The sequence below is a fragment of the Phascolarctos cinereus genome, unplaced genomic scaffold, assembly GCF_003287225.1.
Source record: "Phascolarctos cinereus isolate Bilbo 61053 unplaced genomic scaffold, phaCin_HiC Scaffold_2;HRSCAF=192, whole genome shotgun sequence".
Taxonomy (NCBI): Eukaryota; Metazoa; Chordata; class Mammalia; order Diprotodontia; family Phascolarctidae; genus Phascolarctos; species Phascolarctos cinereus.
In genome coordinates this window covers 54184532-54202771 of record NW_027555625.1, presented here as the reverse complement: position 1 = coordinate 54202771, position 18240 = coordinate 54184532, and the positions used below count along the sequence as shown (strand labels likewise).

General features: G+C 43.4%; 1 protein-coding gene across 1 annotated transcript in view; it reads left to right on the top strand.

Annotated features, from left to right (window-relative positions):
- JPH3 (junctophilin 3) overlaps positions 1 to 18240 on the top strand; it is a 190627-nt gene that overhangs the window by 44035 nt on the left and 128352 nt on the right. The window contains exon 2 of the mRNA XM_020989206.2: positions 16868 to 17645. Within this exon, the coding sequence (XP_020844865.1) occupies positions 16868 to 17645 (778 nt within the window). The remainder of the gene's footprint in view (positions 1 to 16867; positions 17646 to 18240) is intronic.

Here is an 18240-nt window from a genome sequence, read left to right as displayed (position 1 = left end):
ATGTGTTTGACATACACTTCTGCCCTAATACATTGTTGTTGTTATCGGTGTTGTTTCAGTGATGTCTGACTCTTTGTGACCCCATTTGGGGTTTTCTTGGCAAAAATACCATTTCCTCCTCCAGCTCATTTTACAGATGAGGAAACTGAGGCTAATTGGTGTTAAGTGAATTGCCCAGGGTCACACAGCTAGTAAGTGTCTGAGGCCAGATTTGAACTTGGGAAGATGAGTCCTCTGGACTAGAGGCCAGGCACTCTATCCACTGTACCACTAGCTGCCCTGAGAAAGCTCAGGCTTAGGGAAGTTAAGTGATTTATCCATAGTTACATAGTCATTGTCAGAGCTGGAACTTGAACCAAGTCTCTAGACTGAAGTCCAGCACTGTTTCCAGTGTACCACATGGCTTCTCTCGTCTGTTGCTTCTTATTCATTCAGTTTAATTTGTGGAATACTTATTGAGCATTGTCTAGGTACTTGAATAGATCTGCTGAAGACAGGACAGAACCTGGGAAGATTGAGCTAAGCTAAATACCTTGGGCCTAGCTATCTTGTAATTTCTGAGAAAGGGACAGTGCTGAGGAATAGGAGGTTTACTCAGTGGGCTTCCAGAGCCCATGGTGCCTCACTGGGCAGAGCTGAATCATCTGGTCTGACTCAGGGTGGGCATGGAAGAAGGCTGTCCAACAGGTTGATATAATGGATGAGAATTGCTGGGTCATCTACCACCTCCACGTTCTCTGCGTCTTGGCTTATGGGGAGGGGAGTTCAGCCAGCAGCCACCTTCCTGACCTCCTTCCTTTTCCCATCAATGACTGGAAGGTTAATTGAAAAGATGGGCCTCAGTTCTCAGAGGGGGCCATGGAGTAGTCAATAGAGTATGTGACTTGGAGTCAGGAAGAATTGGGTTTATATTCTACCATGGACACTTAACTAGTTGTATGATTCCGGGCAAGACATTTAATCTCCTGTTTCTTCATTCATAACATGGTCGGGGGTGGGAGTAGGTGAGCCTCAAAGCCCTTTTTATCTCTAAATCTGGGATCCTATGACCTCCCTCAGGAACTTATACTCTAAGCCTCCCCTCTCTCTTTCCTCACAATACACAGCTGAGGAAATAAAAAAATGAATGAACTAGGGTCCCATTTTCCTAGTGGAAAATGTATGAGGCTGAGGTCAGAAGTCTCCCATTCTAGTTCTGGCTTTGTAACTAACTAGCTGTTCCATTCAATACTCCATGGGACCATAGGACTTAGAGCAAGGGGGGGGGGGACTTTGGAGGCCTCTCATTTTGTAGATGAAGGAAAGGACTTGGTGAAGATGAAATAGCTAGCAGATGATGGAGTTTGGACTTGACCCAAATTATTTGGACTCCTGAAACATTACTCTTTCAATATCAGTTGTCTAATGATTGATGGATACCGATGTTGTCTACACAGCAGGTTGCTCCAGTGCCCAGAGGTGGAAGAAAGGAAAACTAGCATCTTTCACTGCTAGTGGGAGATTTTTGAATGGCAAGGCTTTGGGAAACAGATAGTTTGTTGAGTCCTGACCCCCTACTTCAATTTTACAGATGAGGAACTGGGGTCTATGTGGGGCAACTTCTAACTCTAAACCTTCTCTCTCACCGCAATAATGTCAATGTAGTGAAGACCCATTATAGTGGCACCTCTGTTGGTGGATGTAGGGGTACTGTCCAATGAAAAAAGGGCTATTATTTCAATGATGAGGCTCATCTGTATACAGCATAGAGCATGTGAGTGCAGGTAGAAATGAGCATGAGGGCATCATCACTACCCATAGTGTTGGGACCCAAATCTTTCTTCCCATCTGTTTTTATTGTGATGAGAAGTGTTTACAAGGCTCTGTGAAGGTCCCATCCGGAGTTCACGTGCAGGCATACTCTGGAGCTGAAGGAGTCAGCCATAATGATGTTGCAGCTCTCTGTTCATCTGAATTGCGCCGGGTGAACCTACAAGCCTTTCCGCCATTCTTGGGGAATGAGTAGGTGCCTCTATGGAGAGTATCCAAAGGTAACAGGTGACTCCCTTCCAAACTCCATTTTTTGGGGATAATCCAGAATAATATAACTTATAACATACCTTCTATGTATTTATTAGTTTGATGTTTGTTGTTTTTTAGTTTTATCCATACCTTTTGTTTTGGACATCACAGTAATTTCTAAATGTATCTTGCCTCCTTCCACCTAGCTTCTCAGGAACAGCTAAGTAAAATCAACTCCACATGTACCATGTTTGATAGAGGATGAAACATTTTACATCTGTTGTTTTTTACCATGCCAATGCAACGGACTCCATTTTTATAATTGTTTTTGCTCTAGGATTGACCATTGGACCATCTTTACTTCCTCTGGCCTCTGGATCATGAAATCCTGAGTGGTCTCTGTTTCTTAGTTCTTCCCTCTCTAAATGGGTGGTAGTGCATCACTTACTCCCTGCCAGAGGGAAAGGGAAGGAATAAGTCTTTATTAAATGCTTATTACTACATGCCTGGTGCTATGCTAAGCTCTTCGCAATCATTTTCTCATTTGATCTTCACAACCACCTTGGATGGTAGGTGTGGTCATACCCATCTTGCAATTCTTTCTCCTCAGAGGGGAGGTCCTAGGCTAGCAAGTCCCCCCCAAGAAACAGCATCAGCTCATTCCACCTCTTCTGAGGAGTCTCAGAATGTTCCTTCAAGACAATTGGATTTGGCCAGCTCCCAGGTTGGCCCTGCCTGGGAGGCTCCTGACTATATAATGGATGCTGCATCTTCCAACGGGCACTTGCTCCCAGCCTTGTGTAATTAATGCTGTGTGAAGCACTCTGCTTGATTGATTAGGCGAGCGTCGTTTTAGCCAAGCAGAGTGTTATTGCATGGGCTTTTTGTGGGGGGGGTATGTCTAGAGCAAGTCACACACCCAGGCTGAAGCAGGGCTGCACTGTCCCTCTCTCCTACCCAAACAGAAGCCAAATGCCAAATCCTCATTTCCATGTGTATGTCCTCATGCTGTGGCCTGGGGCAGACTTTCCAAGTCCAGGTGGCTCAGGTTGGGGCTTTGGGCCAAGAGGGTGACTTCTTGCCCAGAGGGAGTACAAGACCAGAGGATCATTCCAATTTGAGCTCACCAAGCCCCCTCTCCTCATTGAAAATGAGGAAACAGACTTAGGGGAAGTGACTTACCCAAGGAGAACTCACAGAGATTGTTAGGGGAAAAGCCAGAACCAATGATAAAAACTGATATTTTAAAATATATTTTTTGAAGTCTTCCAAGTACTTCACACACATTTATCTAATTTGATTTTTCCCTCAGACCTTGTTAGGTAGGTTATTACTATCCTTGTTTTACAACTGAGAACATGTAGGCTATTGGATTTGGCCAGCAGTTTCCATGCTGCTGGCCATAGGTTTAGCAAAAGGCCCATGGTCGTACAGCTAATAAGTGTGAAAGGTGGGATTTGAACCCCGGACCTTTTCGTCTCTTAAGTATTGCAGTCTAGCTGCCTGTAGACATCAGCTCTTCTGATTCTCAGACTGGTTCTCTTTTGATTGCACCACACTTCTCCTTTATTACATCCCGTGTGGCTCAGAAGGTCCAGTCCTGTTAAAGAGGTCCAGACCTCATTACTTTGTAGATAATAAAAAACATGAGTTGGAAGAGGTTGAACTGGGTGTTCTAGCAGGCTCCCATTGGAGAATTACAGAGTTTGTTTCTTAATGTCTTCTTCCTTCCCTGAAAGGCGCTATTCTTCTCTCCACTGCCCTGAAAGGTTGAGATTTGATGTTGCTGCCAGGCTCCATCTTGGAGCTGCACACAGGTAGTGGGGTGATAGATGATAAAGCTGGGTACTTTGAGCTGACCCCTTTGGGCGGAGACCATGCTTCTTTTCACTCAGTGCCACTTCCATCGTCAGCGTTCTGTAAAATTGAGCATTCACAGTGATAATGCCATGCAGGGTCAGCTTTATACTCTGATCTTTCTGGATCAAATACGTCATTAAGATGACTCCCAGCATTTCCACTGTAAAATCATCCGCCACTCAGATTGCTGCAGGGTTAAGAATCTCCTATTGTACCACATTCTGCTGTGGGACACCAAATCCATGGCACCTTTGAGGGATTATCCCAAAGGGCTGGTTTTTTTTCCCTTCCAATAAATCATCGCAGTTGCAACTTTGAAGTTTTAGGTTATATAATCTGACCTGGCTGTCTAGTTCATCAGTTTTTCAAGTTTGAAATTATTTACATTGAGTCTGTTTGAAAGGAGAGATATACCAAGTAAATTCCTACCATGGTGGCAGATAGCAACCCACTATACCTTAAAGTGTTTGAGGGTCACCTAAGGCTCAGTGAAATTGACTTGTCCAGCTATTAAGCGTCAGAGGCTGAATTTGAACCTGGATCTTCCTACCTATAGAATGTTATGTCATGATGGCTCTTGAGAGGAAGGAGATCTGAACAAGATTCTTTTTTACAGAAACAACAGGGTATAGTCAAGATTTCTTGACTTGGGGTCAGGAGAAATTTGAGTTCAAATCCAGGTGCCGTCATTTGCTAGCTTTGTGAACATGGTCAAATTACTTGATCTCTCAGCCTGTTTCCTTAGATATAACATTGGAATAACAACACCTGTGCTACCTAGCTCACGGGGACTCAAGAGAAGATCAGATGAGATAATATATATGAGGGACTTGTAAATTTTAAGTTCTAAACAAATGTTGTCTATTTGGAGGCAGCTAGGTGGTGTAGGGGGTACAGCGCTGGGCCTGGAGTCAGTAAGGATTTCAAATTCAGTCTAAGATAGATGTGTGACTCTGGGCAAGTCACTTCAGCATTGTTTGCCTCAGTTTCCTCATCTGTAAAATGGAGGTGATAATAGCACCTCCCCCACAGGGTTGGTTATGAGGATAAAATGAGGTACTATTTGTTAAAAAAAAAGTGCTTAGCACAGTACCTAACATAGAGTAAGTACTTAATAAATGCTAATTCCCTTCCCTTGCCCCTACTAGGATTAGACTTGACTAAGAAAGAATATTGTATGGTGCTGGAAAGGACTTTAGAGAGCCTTGAGTTGTAGGCTCATAGATTTGGAATTCAAAGGGACCATCTAATCCAACCCCTAATTTAACAGATGAGGAAATTGAGGCTCTGTGAGGTGGGACTTGTTTAAGCTGACATCACTAGGAAGCCACAGATCTGGGACTCGAACCCAGTTTTTCAGGTTTTTTTGGCTTCTCAGTCCTGTGCTCATTCCACAGTTCACACTGCTTCCCCCTTCTATATTATCTTTGATCTTTCTTCACACTAGAAAGCTTTGAACTATTTCTGTACATCTCTATTTGGGCATCCTTGGTAGAAAGTCCAAGAGCCATAATATCATAAGATTTGGACCTGGAAGTTTCCTTAGATGTTTAGCCTCCCTCACTCCCACCCTGCCCCCATTTTACGGATTGAGGCCAAGATAGGTAATGTGACTTGCCCAATACCACACAACTAGTAAATAAGCTATGCTCCTGCATATGAGAGTGCATATACATGCAATAAAAACTTCAGCACATTACTGAATGGAGGACACTAGAAACTAACATCTAGTGTTGTTCCAATACAAATATTCAATGTGGTAGCTGGCATTCATTCAATTATGCTCTTATCAAACATTGGACCTTTAAAATGTGCAAGAAGCTATGTTAGAGCCCTTTCTGTGGTGGCAAAGAATTGGAAATTGAATGGATGCCCATCAATTGGGGAATGGCTGAGCAAGTTGTGGTATATGATTGTGATGGAATGCTATTGTGCTATAAGAAATAATGAGCCAGCTGATTTCAGAAAAAAAACTTGAAAGACTCACATGAATTGACGCAAAGTGAAGTGAGCAGAACCAGGACAACATTGTACACAGTAACAGCAACATTGTATGCTGATCAAATGTGAATGACTCAGCTATTCCCAGGAATACAAGGATCCAAGACAATCCCAAAGGACTAATGATGAAGCGCACTATACATCTTCTGATGGATTCATATGCAGATAGAAGTGTGTTTTACTTTTTTGGTTTTTTGTTGTTTTGGGGGGGTCTGTTTTCTTTTGCAATGTAGCTAATATGGAAATATGTTTTACTTTACTGCAAATGAATAATCTTCATCAAATTGCTTGCCTTCTCAAGGAGGAGGAGGAGAGGGAGGAGAGAATATGGAACTCAAAAAAACCCCAAATGTTAAAAATTTTTGTTTACGTGTAATTGAGAAAAAATAAAATAAAAATTAAAAGGTCAAAAAAGAGGCTATGCTAGGTTTCTGGAGATAATATAGCTATGAAATATATTAACTGCCCTCAAATAGCTTGTCAATTACTTTTCATCCACCCTGTCTATATCTTGTATGTACATTTGTTGTTAGTAGTGTCTGACTCTTCATGACCCCATTTGGGTTTTTTTTGGCAAAGATACTGGAGTGGTTTGCCATTTCCTTCTCCAGCTCATTTTACAGATGAGGAAACTGAGGCAAACAGGGTGAAGTGACTTGCCCAGGGTCACACAGCTAGTAAGTGTCTGAGGCCGGATTTGAACTCGGAAAAATGAGTCTTCACCACCTAGCCGCCCTGTATGTACCTAGTTGTTTGCATCTTGTCTTCCCCATTAGACTGTGAGGGCAGGGACGGTGTTTTTGCCTTTCTTTGTATCTCCAGCGCATAGTATGTGCTTAATAAATGCTTGCTGACTGTTAACGTAGTCCAGCAGCAAAGATAAGGCATGCCCTCCAAAACTGCAGAGAAAATCAAGTGTGATAAATTCATAAAAGGGACGCAGAGAAAGGGCCAAACAGTTTGAAGGAAAGAAGAGATCACTTCTGCCTCCTTTTAAACCGTTTTGACCCTTTCTCTGAATCCCTTTTATGAATTGATCACGCCTGATTTGGGTTGCAGTTTTGGAGGGCATGCCTTCCTGAGCTTTGCTGCCCTTGGCCACTCAAATTCAATGCTGTTGCCAGGGTCCCTGCTTAGATACGGGTTGGATTAAATGACTGTTGAAGGCCTTTCCAAGTCCGAGATCCAGACTATCCGCTTAGTAGTGGTCCTGTCATCTGGCCCTGTTCTTTTCCCCGTTCTTGAGGAGAAAAAGCTCCTAAGCAAATAGTGATGATTTATGTGGGCAAATCTCTGTCTCTTTGTTCCCTTATAATGATAAAGCTAGCCTTTCTGTCGTACTTTAAGGTTTGCAAAACATTTAGTAAATATTATCTCATTTTCTCCTCACATCAGTCCTGGGAGGTAGGTGTTATTATTATCCCCATTTTACAGGTGGGGAAAACTATGTTAGAATGGAAAGGGCCCTAGGCTCAGAATCGGAAGACATGGCTTCCAGTCCTAATTTTTCAGCTGACTGATTCTAAGCCTCAGTTTGCTCATCTGTAAAATGAGCACAGTGATACTTGTGCTGCCTATTGTTGTTGAGTTGTTTCAGGTGCATCTGATTCTTTGTGACCCCATTTGGGGTTTTCTTGGCAAAGATATATTTCCTTCTCCAGCTCATTTTACAGATGAGGAAACTGAGGCAAAGTCATGTGACCTGCCCAGGGTCACACAGCTAGGCAGTATCTGAGGCCAGATTTGAACTCAGGACTTCCTGGTTCCAGGACTCTTCCACTGAACCACCTCGTTGCCCCCAGTACGGTACTAGCAACTCTACTAAATATTTTAAGTATCAGAGGAAATAATAAGAAACTAGATACTCAGTGCCCAGAGTGCTGAACCTGAAGTCAGGCAGACCTGAGTTCAAATCCAACCTCAGACATTTCCTAGCTATGTGACCCTGGACAAGTCAGCTGTTTGCCTCAGTTTCTTCATCTGTAAAAAGGGGATAATAATAGCACCCATCTCCCAAGATTGTTGTGAGGTCCAAAGGAAATCTTATTTTTAAAGTGCTTAGCATAGTGCCTGACACATGGTAGGTGCTTAATAAATGTTAGCTATCTTTCCTGATCCCACCAACTGCTAGTTCCCTCCCTTCCAAAATTACCTCCTATTTACTTTGTACATTCTTGTTTAGGTACATGGCATCTTCCCTTATAGAACATAAACTCTTTGGGGGCAGGTACTATCTTATTTTTCTATTTGAATACAGCCTGGCATACAGAGCATCCCAAAAGCCTTAGTGATTTTGTGGCATAAAACTGTACAGAGACTTTTGGGACACTTTGTATGATAGATACTTAATATAAATGCTTGTCAATTGATTGACTAAATAACATCACCATCACATTATAACAATAATAAGTAACATTTTATATTTATTGTTTGCCAGGGTGCTAGAGATAAAAGCCAAATTGAAAACACTTCCTGCCTGTGCCTGGTTGTAGTATTTTGTTGCAATCAGCATCACTCCAGTAAGCAGTGGCTAAGGAGTAAGTCAGGAGGACCTGAGTTTGAATCTTGCCTCAAACACTTATCAGCGGGATGGCCTTGGAAAAGTCTCCTCCTCTGTAAAATGGAGATAATGATCATAGCACCTACCTCTCAGGGGTTGTTGAGAGGTTTAAATGGTATGTTATTTATTAAGTGCTTTGCAAATGTTAAACTGATATAGAAATGTTGGTGATGAAGATGATCATGATGAAGATGGAGGAGGAAATGATGATGATGATGATAATGCAAAGAGTATAGTCAGTACAGTGAAGAAAAGATTAGTCATTTATCTAAATCATAAGAGTAGTATCTCCAGGAGTAGTCACTGGGATAGAGATGTGTTGGGTTCTAGTGACATCTTAGCTACTTCCTGCTTTACATGTCAGGATCTCAAAGCCACTTGTTAGCTGTGGGCATTTGTCTGCCAACACAAAGTCTTAGTCCAGGGGTGAGAAACCTGCTGCCTCCAGGCCACATGTGGCCTTCTAAGTCCTTGGGTGTGGCCTTTTGACTGAGTCCAAGTTTTACAGAGAAAATCCTTTTATTAAGGGAATTTGTCCTACGAAGTTTGGATTAAGTCAGAGGGCCTCACTTGAGGACCCAGAGGGCCACATGTGGCCTTGAGGCTGCAGGTTCTCCACCCCTGTCTTAGACAGTTCCAGTGAGCCAGGTAGGAACCTTTCAGGACCCAGGACAGATCCCCCAGCTGATAGAAACCCAGATCCGGCTTTAATCACCAGATCAGCTAATCTATGTATAAAGTTCCTTCCATCTCTAAATTCTGCCATCCTATGAGCCTATGTTGATTTTCAGTTATGATAATGATGATGATAATTGACTCTTATTGCACTCTGAATTTTATGAAGTGCTTTTCACACATTTAATAACTATCATTAATATAGCGCTTCATGGTTTGCAAATGACTTTGCAGACATTATCTCATTTGATACTGACAGCAACCCTGGGATGTAGGTGCTATTATTATCAACATTTTACGGATGAGGAAACCAATGCAGAGGTTAATAAATGTCTAGAGGCGGATTTGAACTCAGGTACTTCCTGATTGTAAGGCCACCACTGTATCCACAGTGCCACATTGCTAGCTGTCTTATTACCTTGTTTGATCTTCACAACATTGTGAGATAGGTATTACAAGCACTACCACCCCTATTTTAAAGATGAGGGGTTCAGTGACTTGCCCTGTTTTACACGGAAAGTAAATGTCCTGGCCAAGATTTGATCTTTGTGGTTCCAAGTCTGGTGCTGTATCCATTATGCCAGAATTCTATCTTCCTATTGCTTAATTTGCTACAGATGGTATAGTTCAAGAACAGAACTTGGAGCAAAGGGGATACCTACAGAGCTGAGAGTTGTACTGTAGGACCATCAGTAGCCCTCATGATGATAGTATAAGTAGGATGAAGCTATGATGATTTTAATGGAGAGAGATTTCAGTGAGACACTATGCCTAAAGAGTTCTGAGTACCAGGAAGAATTCGGTTCTAGACATATCTGTGCCATCTGTGTGACCCAGGGTAAGCCTCCTCTGTGCCTCAGTTTCTACCTCTGAAAAAATGAGGGAGTTAGACTAGATGACCTTTAAATCCTGTGATCTATCCTTCTGTGATTCTTCCTTTGGAGAGGCTCAAATGATGTGTGTATGCTTTGTAAATCAATCAATCAATTAGCAAGCATTTATCAAGTATAATTATGTGCCAGGCACTGTACTAGATGCTGGAGATACATAGATAAAGACTCTGGAATAATGAGCTCACATTCTATGGGGGGAGAAAATATATATGACATGAGTATATCACATGTGCATATGTGCAAAACACACATATATATGTACATACATAAAGTACAAAGTAAATTTTTTTGAAGGGGGATGCATTAGCAGCTGGAGGCATCAGGAAAGACCTTATGTAGGAGGTCATTGATTGAGCTAAGCTTTGAAGGAAACTTGGGATGTTAAGAGGTGGAGGTGAGGAGGAGGGAATGTATTTCAAGCAGGGAGAACAGCCTTGCAAAGATACACAGATGGGAGATGCAGTATCATATGTTAGGAACTGCAAGAAGGCCAATTTGGCTAGATTGTGGAATGCTTGAAGGGGAGTAACATATAACAAGGCTGGAGAGGCAAAATTGGAGCAAGGCAGCAGAGGCTTTTATATGCCAAACGCAGGCATTTGTATTTGATTCTGAAAGTCATGGAGAGCCATTGGAATATATTGAGCAGGTGAATGGTCAGATCGGTTCTCTAGGCATACCACTTGGGCCACTGCGTAGATGATGGAATGGAGAGGAAAGAGTTGTGAGGCAGGGAGACCAATAAAGGAAGTAGTAGCCTTGGTGATGTGAGACCCTGGGAGTTGAGAGAAGAGGGCTGATGTGAGAGATGTGGTGAAGGTAAAAATAGGATTTGGCAACTGATTGGAGATGAGGTGTGAGGGAGCATGCGAGGTTGATGATGACTCAAGGTTGCAGGTGTGGGGGATTAGAAGGATGGTAATATCCCTCCTTGATGCAAACAGGGACATTCAGAAGAGAATTGGGTTTTGGGGTGAAGATAACTAGTTGAGTTAGGGATGCCTCCAGGTCATCATCCAGTTTGAAACGTCCAGCAGGCAGTTGGTAGAACTCAGGAGAGAGACTAGGATTGAATATGTGAATTTGGTCATCATCTATGGAGACATGATAATTGAACCCATGTGGTCATTGAGAACATAGAGATAAGGATATGGGCAGATAGGGGTGGGACATGAACTGTGATGAAACAGAGGGAACTGAGAAGGACTGGTCAGACAGGTAGAAGAAAGACCAAGAGAAAATGGCATCATAAAAATCCAGAGGTATCTGGGAGGAAAGGAAGATTAGCAGTGTCAAATGTTGGAGAGAAGTCAGGAAGAATGAGGACTGAGAAACAGCCATGGTTATTTCATAGAATCATGGTTAGAGGTTGAAGGGAGCATTGAGATCATCTTGTCTAACCCTTTCATTTTACTGTTAAGGAGAATGAGGCTCAGAGAGGTCGAGTGACTTGCCTAACCTTACAAAGTGGGGTAGTGGGAAAGTCAGGATTTGAACTCAGTCCTCAGATTCCAAATCCATCACTCTTTTCACTGTAGCACCCAGCAATTAAGACATCATTGGCAGTTCTGGAGAGGGCAATTTCAGTAAACTGTCAAGAGCTTTGTGAACTCTACAAATGTGAGGATTTATTTTGATTATTAAAGCCAACCTGCCTCATTGCAGGGAACCACGACATGGTCCCCAATCAGGCAGCATGGATATTCTTAAATCAGAAATTCTTAACGCTTTTTTGAGTCTAGAGAGACCTGTGGCAGTCTGGTGAGGCCTATGGAATCTCTTCTCAGAATCAAGTTTTTAAATACATGAAGTAAAATCCATAGGATTATCAAAGGAAACTAAGCATATTGAAATGCATTTCTCAACACATTAACAAAACAAGCTCAGGGACTCCACATTAAGCCCCTTTCTATTAAATGGACAACTTCTCAGAGGTAAGGTGTTGATATAGTCTAACCCAGGAAGGTACCACGTAGTTATGTTACGATGGACCTTTCAAGGTGTGTGCTAGATGAGTTGACGAGTGATTTGGCTAAGTCGATTCTCTGGCCTTCAAATCCAGATTGGTTGTGTAATTGATCCTTAATTCCATTCAATTAAATGCCCACTGTGTGCAGACTGTTAGCTCCCTGAAGGCAGGGATCTTTTGCCTTTTTTTTTTGTAGCACAGTGCCTGGCACATAGTAGGCATTTATTAAATGCTAGTTGACTAAAGAATATTACGCTCAGGGTGCATGCAAGGGTAAGGAAATAGCATTTCTATAGAGCTTACTGTCTGCCAGGCACCAGCCCCTACCACTTAGGGCTCTTGTAAAGTGCTTTGCAGACCTTAAAGTACCACATGATTGTTGGCTGTTATTATATTGCTGTTTTTGTTATTCATGGTCCATGCCATCAGAGAGCTTACAAACAATCGAGGGGAAAGACATAAATTTAAATAGATAGTATTTCACGAAAAGCTCATCCGAAAGGTACAGAACAAAATTCTCTGAGATCCAAGAGGGGAGGAAGCTTTTCATTCACATTGGGCTCACAGAAGGCTTCCTGGAGAAAGTGGCGTTTGAGTTCACCAGATGAAAAGTCAGAAACTTAGAGCACGGGAGAAAAGTCCAAGTCATTTGTTTGGGTCTAGCCCTCAGCAAAACTGTGAAGATACAAGCTAGGGAAGTTTGCATCTCCCACTTTGTCTACCAGCATGCCTTTCCTTCCTCCTCTTTCTGTCTGGCATCATCATGGACTTGGATCTGGGACATCATTGAGTCCAGATCCTTCTTTTTACAGATGAGGAAACTGAGGCACAGTTAAGAGACCCACCCAAGATGACACTGGTGATACATAGCAGAGTTAGGATTCGAACCCAGGTTCTCTGGTTTTCTATCTGGTACTTTTCCCCTTCTATGTATCACATTGTCCCTTGGGTCGTATCTTGTGTTCTGTGCATTGTCAACTAATTCCTGCTAGGGTACTAACTGATAATTATAGTTTTAGTTGATACCTGCCTATGGTATAGAATATTTGAATTTTCTAAAGGGGATTCCTTACCCCTACCATTTTCCTAGCTTTGATACTTTATCTGACTCTGACCAAAGCATCGGAATGAAGGGTAACCAGCTGGAGAAGGGGTGATCTGTGGGCAACCTTAACCTTCCCACAATTAGGGAAGGAATACATGAAGATGTAGTGGGCTATCTCTGAAAGGTTTTCTACCCCTGCCAATAGATACTGGTGCACTCAGGTCCCCTTGGGGCACTTGATATACCAAGGTTGGAACAGTAGGGTAGTAAGGTTGTAGAGAGTTTTAAATGCCAAACAGAGGCGTCTATATTTGATTTTTTTCTAATTTTTAGGCAATTGGGGTTAAGTGACTTACCCAGGGTCACACAGCTAGTAAGGGTCAAGCGTTTGGTCTGAGGCTGGATTTGAACTCAGGTCCTCCTGATTTCAGGGCCAGTGTTCTATCCACTGCGCCACTTAGCTGCCCCTTCTATATCTGATTTTCAAGGTAATAGGGAGCCGTTACAGGTTATTGAGCAGGGGATTAACATGGTCAGAATTAGGCTTTGGGAATATCACTTTGGTAGTTTTACTGTGGGTAGGTTGGAGTGGAGAAGGAGTTGAGACCGGGACATCCATTAGCAGACTGTTACAGCAGTGAGGAGAGCATGAACTAGAGTGTTTGCTGTGTGGGTGGAGAGAAGGGGTTGTTGTCCATTTGGTGACACTCACTGGAACCTGTTCCTTTCCCACTTAATGACAATAGCTCCCACAGTTCTTTTTTCCCTCTGGGATTCCATTCCTCCAAAGTTCCTTCAAGTGGCTCTGGCTTTGGACTTCCTCATTGGGCACCCTTATGGTATAGGTTGGTGTCAGACCTTATGGTCAAACATACTGCCCTATATACTCCCAGGTGCGCCCAAACTAGATTAAAATGCAACTGGGAAATATTTAACAAGATGATTTACATGCAATAGAAGACAGGTAATGTTAATATGTGGTTTTCTAAGTCAATATGTATAGTTTAGGGGCCCCATTTCAATTTGAGATTGGCAACATTGGTATAGCAATTGAGATCTGACATTTGCTTTGGGTGGTAGGACAAAAAGATGTGAAAAGATAGAGTCCATCAAAGACACTTAGTGGGCTGTGTTAACTGTGGACAAGCCCATTCCCAGCTGTGAGCCTCAGTTTCCTCATCTGTAAAATGGAAACAGTAATACCTAAGCCTCAGCAATCTCTTTGTAGACCTTAAAGCCAATCTAGACGTTGAGTTGTTGCTTTATGACAACATGATTTTAGTCCTTCCCCACCACCTGCTGAATTTTCTACTCTCTTGCTTTGGCTCCTGGAAAGCTTAAAAGATGATCACATATTTCATTTTGGTCGTTCACCTCTCCGGTGAAGAAACTCTGTGTCTAATACAGATTGACAATTTATAATTTTTTTAAAAATTCATTTTTATTTTATTTTCAGTTCCAAATTCTCTCCCATTCCCCCTCTTCTACTCATTGAGAAGGCAGGAGAAATAAAACTGATTACAAAAATGTATAGACATATAAAGCAAATTTTTGCATTTGCCCTATTCCAAGAAAGATACAAGAAAAAGCAATTTATAACCTAAAACTAGAGACATTATGGAACATTAACTGTTGCTGCAATCACTCAATCAAAAAGCATTCATTAAGGACTTGTTGTGTGCCAGACACTGTGTTATACACAGGGGATACAAAGACAGAAATGAACAGTCCCAGTTTTTAAGGAGCTTCTTTTCTAATGGCTTTGAGGGGAAGAGAACTAACCATCATTATTTCTGCAAAAGGTTTAATTTTTGTTTGTTTCAGATCTAGTCTCCAGTTTTTTTTTTTCCCATAGCAGGGAGGAGTTAAAGGGACCACTGAGAGGCTACCTCATCCATTCCCTACCCCCACTCAAAGGATAAAAACTGGATCCTTCCTGCTTCTGAAGGTCTCAGGTGCTCAGTGTCTTCTGCTGCTTTGGGTAGATGGGCTCCTTAATTGGCGTCTTAGTCCTGCCTTTCTCTTGCTCATCCCCAAATTCTTCTAGCCTCACCCATAGCTTGTTGCTCCTTCCTCTAACACACCTTGATGTGACTTTTTAGAAGGAGTTGTCTCCTCTTCCCCCCCCCCCCAGTTTGGAATCATAGAATCAGAAATTTAGAACTGGAAGAGATCTTAGAGGCCATCCAGCTCAACCTCCTGATTTTACAGATGAGGAAACTGAGGCTCAGAGAGCCTCACATGACTTGCCTGGTATCACATGACTAGTAAGTGTCTAAGGCAAGATTTGAACTCAAGCTGACTGCAAGTCCAGCTTTCAACTGCATCATTTGGCTGCCTTTGATGATATTATGACTGAATATGTAGCCTTGGCCCAAGCTCTATCTCTTGTATCTGTTGTCTAAGAATCAGCCTAGCTGAACTCAGAAGGGCTCATTAGTCACCAAATGATTCATGTTTATTTTTACAGCAGCTAATACAGATTGTCTTCTACAACAAAAAAGGACTGTGGGGGAGGGAACTCCACACTGATGGAATCTTTGAAGAGAGGCAATGTTGGTAGATAGAGTATGGTACTTGAAGATCTGGGTTGGAATCCCGCCTCAAATAACTTACCAGTTTTGTGACCCTGCACAAGTGTCTCTCTGAGTCTCAATTTTCTAATCTGTAAAATGGCAGCTGGACTAGATGAACTTGAAGGTCCCCATGATGTGCTGAAGGCAGTATGGAAGTTGGTTAGAAAGGAAAGAACACCGGATTTGACAGTTCTCCAGGCTCTGGTCTTGCTTCTGTTACTTATAACCTGTGTAACTTTGGGCAAATTACTTAATCTCTCTGGGCCTTCCAGATCTAGACCCTATGCACCAAGGTTTTTGCTTGTCCTGGACCTGTGATTGCATTGGGAGAGGGATCTCCCTGTTAATCTGGATGGTCCCCTGCACGGTGACTTATATTGTTAGAGTATCTTGGGGGACGAAGAGAGAAAGGGAGGGGAATTGGGAGGCTAAGTGACCTGCTCAGAGACTCAGCAAGTCTGTATCAGAAGCAGGAATTGAATCCAAATCATCCTGATTTTAAGACTGCTTGTTCTCTCTACTGTGACACATGCCTGTCATAAATTCAGCATAGATGATCTGTGGGTCTGCCTGACTATTCAATGGATAGTTTTTACTGACTGGACTTGGAAGTTTGTTCAAATGGTTTAGTTGATTTTTTTCCCCTTATGATTTGTCTGAATCTACCAGATCTGGGATTGTGTAAACCTTTGTGTTGGGGCTAACTTTATGGAGAGGTCTTATTTTTGCAGGTGCAGGAAGCCACTTTTGCCTCTGGGAGAAACCAGATCCAAGAGTAATAGCTAGGAATGCCCTCCTTCTTCCCATCTTCTCTCCAGTCCATGCCTGCTGACCAAGGGATGTTCTTGTTCTTGGAGAGACCACTCATTAATCTGAGAGTAGCCATTCTGGCACTCCAGCCTTTTACACTGTTACTATCTTGGGCCAGTTCTCTGTTAGGGCCTTGAGCAAAGTCAGAGAACTTGGAATTCACTGAAGATGTTTGGGGGACAGGAAATAGACCAGTCTGGGTAGGGCAGAAAGTCCATGGATTGGCGCCATATTGCAGAGGACCTTGACTGCCAAGTTAAAGAGTTTAGACTTTATCATGTAGTCAGTGAGGAGTAACTGAAGGTTTTTGAATAGAGGAATGAGATGATAAAAGATCTTCCCCACTCTCTCCCCCATTCTTCTCTCTTCTAAAAGTTGGTCTCCTTGTTGTAGAGGATTTTCTCCTGCCTTAACTTATGTTGTACCCTACATAGGGTTGAAACAACAGCTCACTCATTTGTCTTCTGTCTTTCCCAGGGACTTACCAGGGTCAGTGGGTTGGTGGAATGCGCCAAGGCTATGGCGTCCGGCAGAGCGTCCCGTACGGCATGGCTGCGGTCATCAGGTCACCCCTGAGGACGTCCATCAACTCGCTGAGGAGTGAGCACACCAATGGCACAGCACTGCATCCAGATGCCTCACCTGCTGTGGCCGGCAGCCCTGCGGTGTCCCGGGGGGGCTTTGTCCTTGTGGCTCATAGCGATGCCGAGATCCTCAAGAGCAAGAAGAAGGGGCTTTTCCGGCGGTCCCTGCTAAGTGGCTTGAAGCTGCGGAAGTCGGAATCCAAGAGTAGCCTCGCCAGCCAGAGGAGCAAGCAGAGTTCCTTCCGCAGCGAGGCTGGAATGAGTACGGTCAGCTCCACTGCCAGTGACATCAACTCCACCATCAGCCTGGGTGAGGGGGAGGCGGAGCTGTCTGTCATTGAGGATGACATCGATGCCACCACAACTGAGACCTATGTGGGGGAGTGGAAGAATGACAAACGGTCTGGCTTTGGGCTGAGCCAGCGCTCGGATGGACTCAAGTACGAGGGGGAGTGGGCCAACAATAAACGTCATGGCTATGGGTGCATGACCTTCCCGGATGGTACGAAGGAGGAAGGGAAATATAAACAGAATATTCTGGTGAGCGGGAAGCGCAAGAACCTGATTCCATTGAGGGCCAGCAAGATCCGGGAGAAGGTCGACCGCGCTGTTGAGGCAGCTGAACGAGCGGCCACTATCGCCAAGCAGAAAGCGGAGATTGCGGCTTCCAGGTAAGGGTGGTTTGGCCGTTTGGAGCTGGGGAGTAGGTGGGGAGAGAGGCATGGTGGATGGTGGATACAGAGAAAGGGAAGTGAGGCATGGCGGATGGTAAATACGGAGAAAGGAAGGCGAGACGTGGTGGATGGTGAATACAGAGAAAGGGAAGCGAGGCATGGCAGATGGTGGATACAGACAAAGGGAAGCGAGGCATGGTGGATGGTGAATACAGAGAAAGGAAAGTGAGACATGGCAGATGGTGGATACAGAGAAACCTCCCAAAGCCTTTGGGAGATGGTTATCTCTTGGGTCACCCGGCCTGGTTAATACCTCCCCTGGGGAAGCCCAAGGAATGGAGAGGTCTCCCTGTTCTTGGGAATCCTGAAATTGTACTTAGAGGTCTGAACGGCAGTGTGTCCAGGGCAAGAAGAGTGTCCCTGGCCCTTCCTGCCTCCATCAAGGATAAGCATAGTCTGGTTGCCTAAACAGGGATGTCTCTTGGTTAAGATTTTGTGATTTCCATTGAATCTTGATCCTTGAAAAAAGGGCCAAATAGTAGTATTAGCAGAACATGCCATGTGGAGGATAAGAGATTTCAGGGGGAAACAA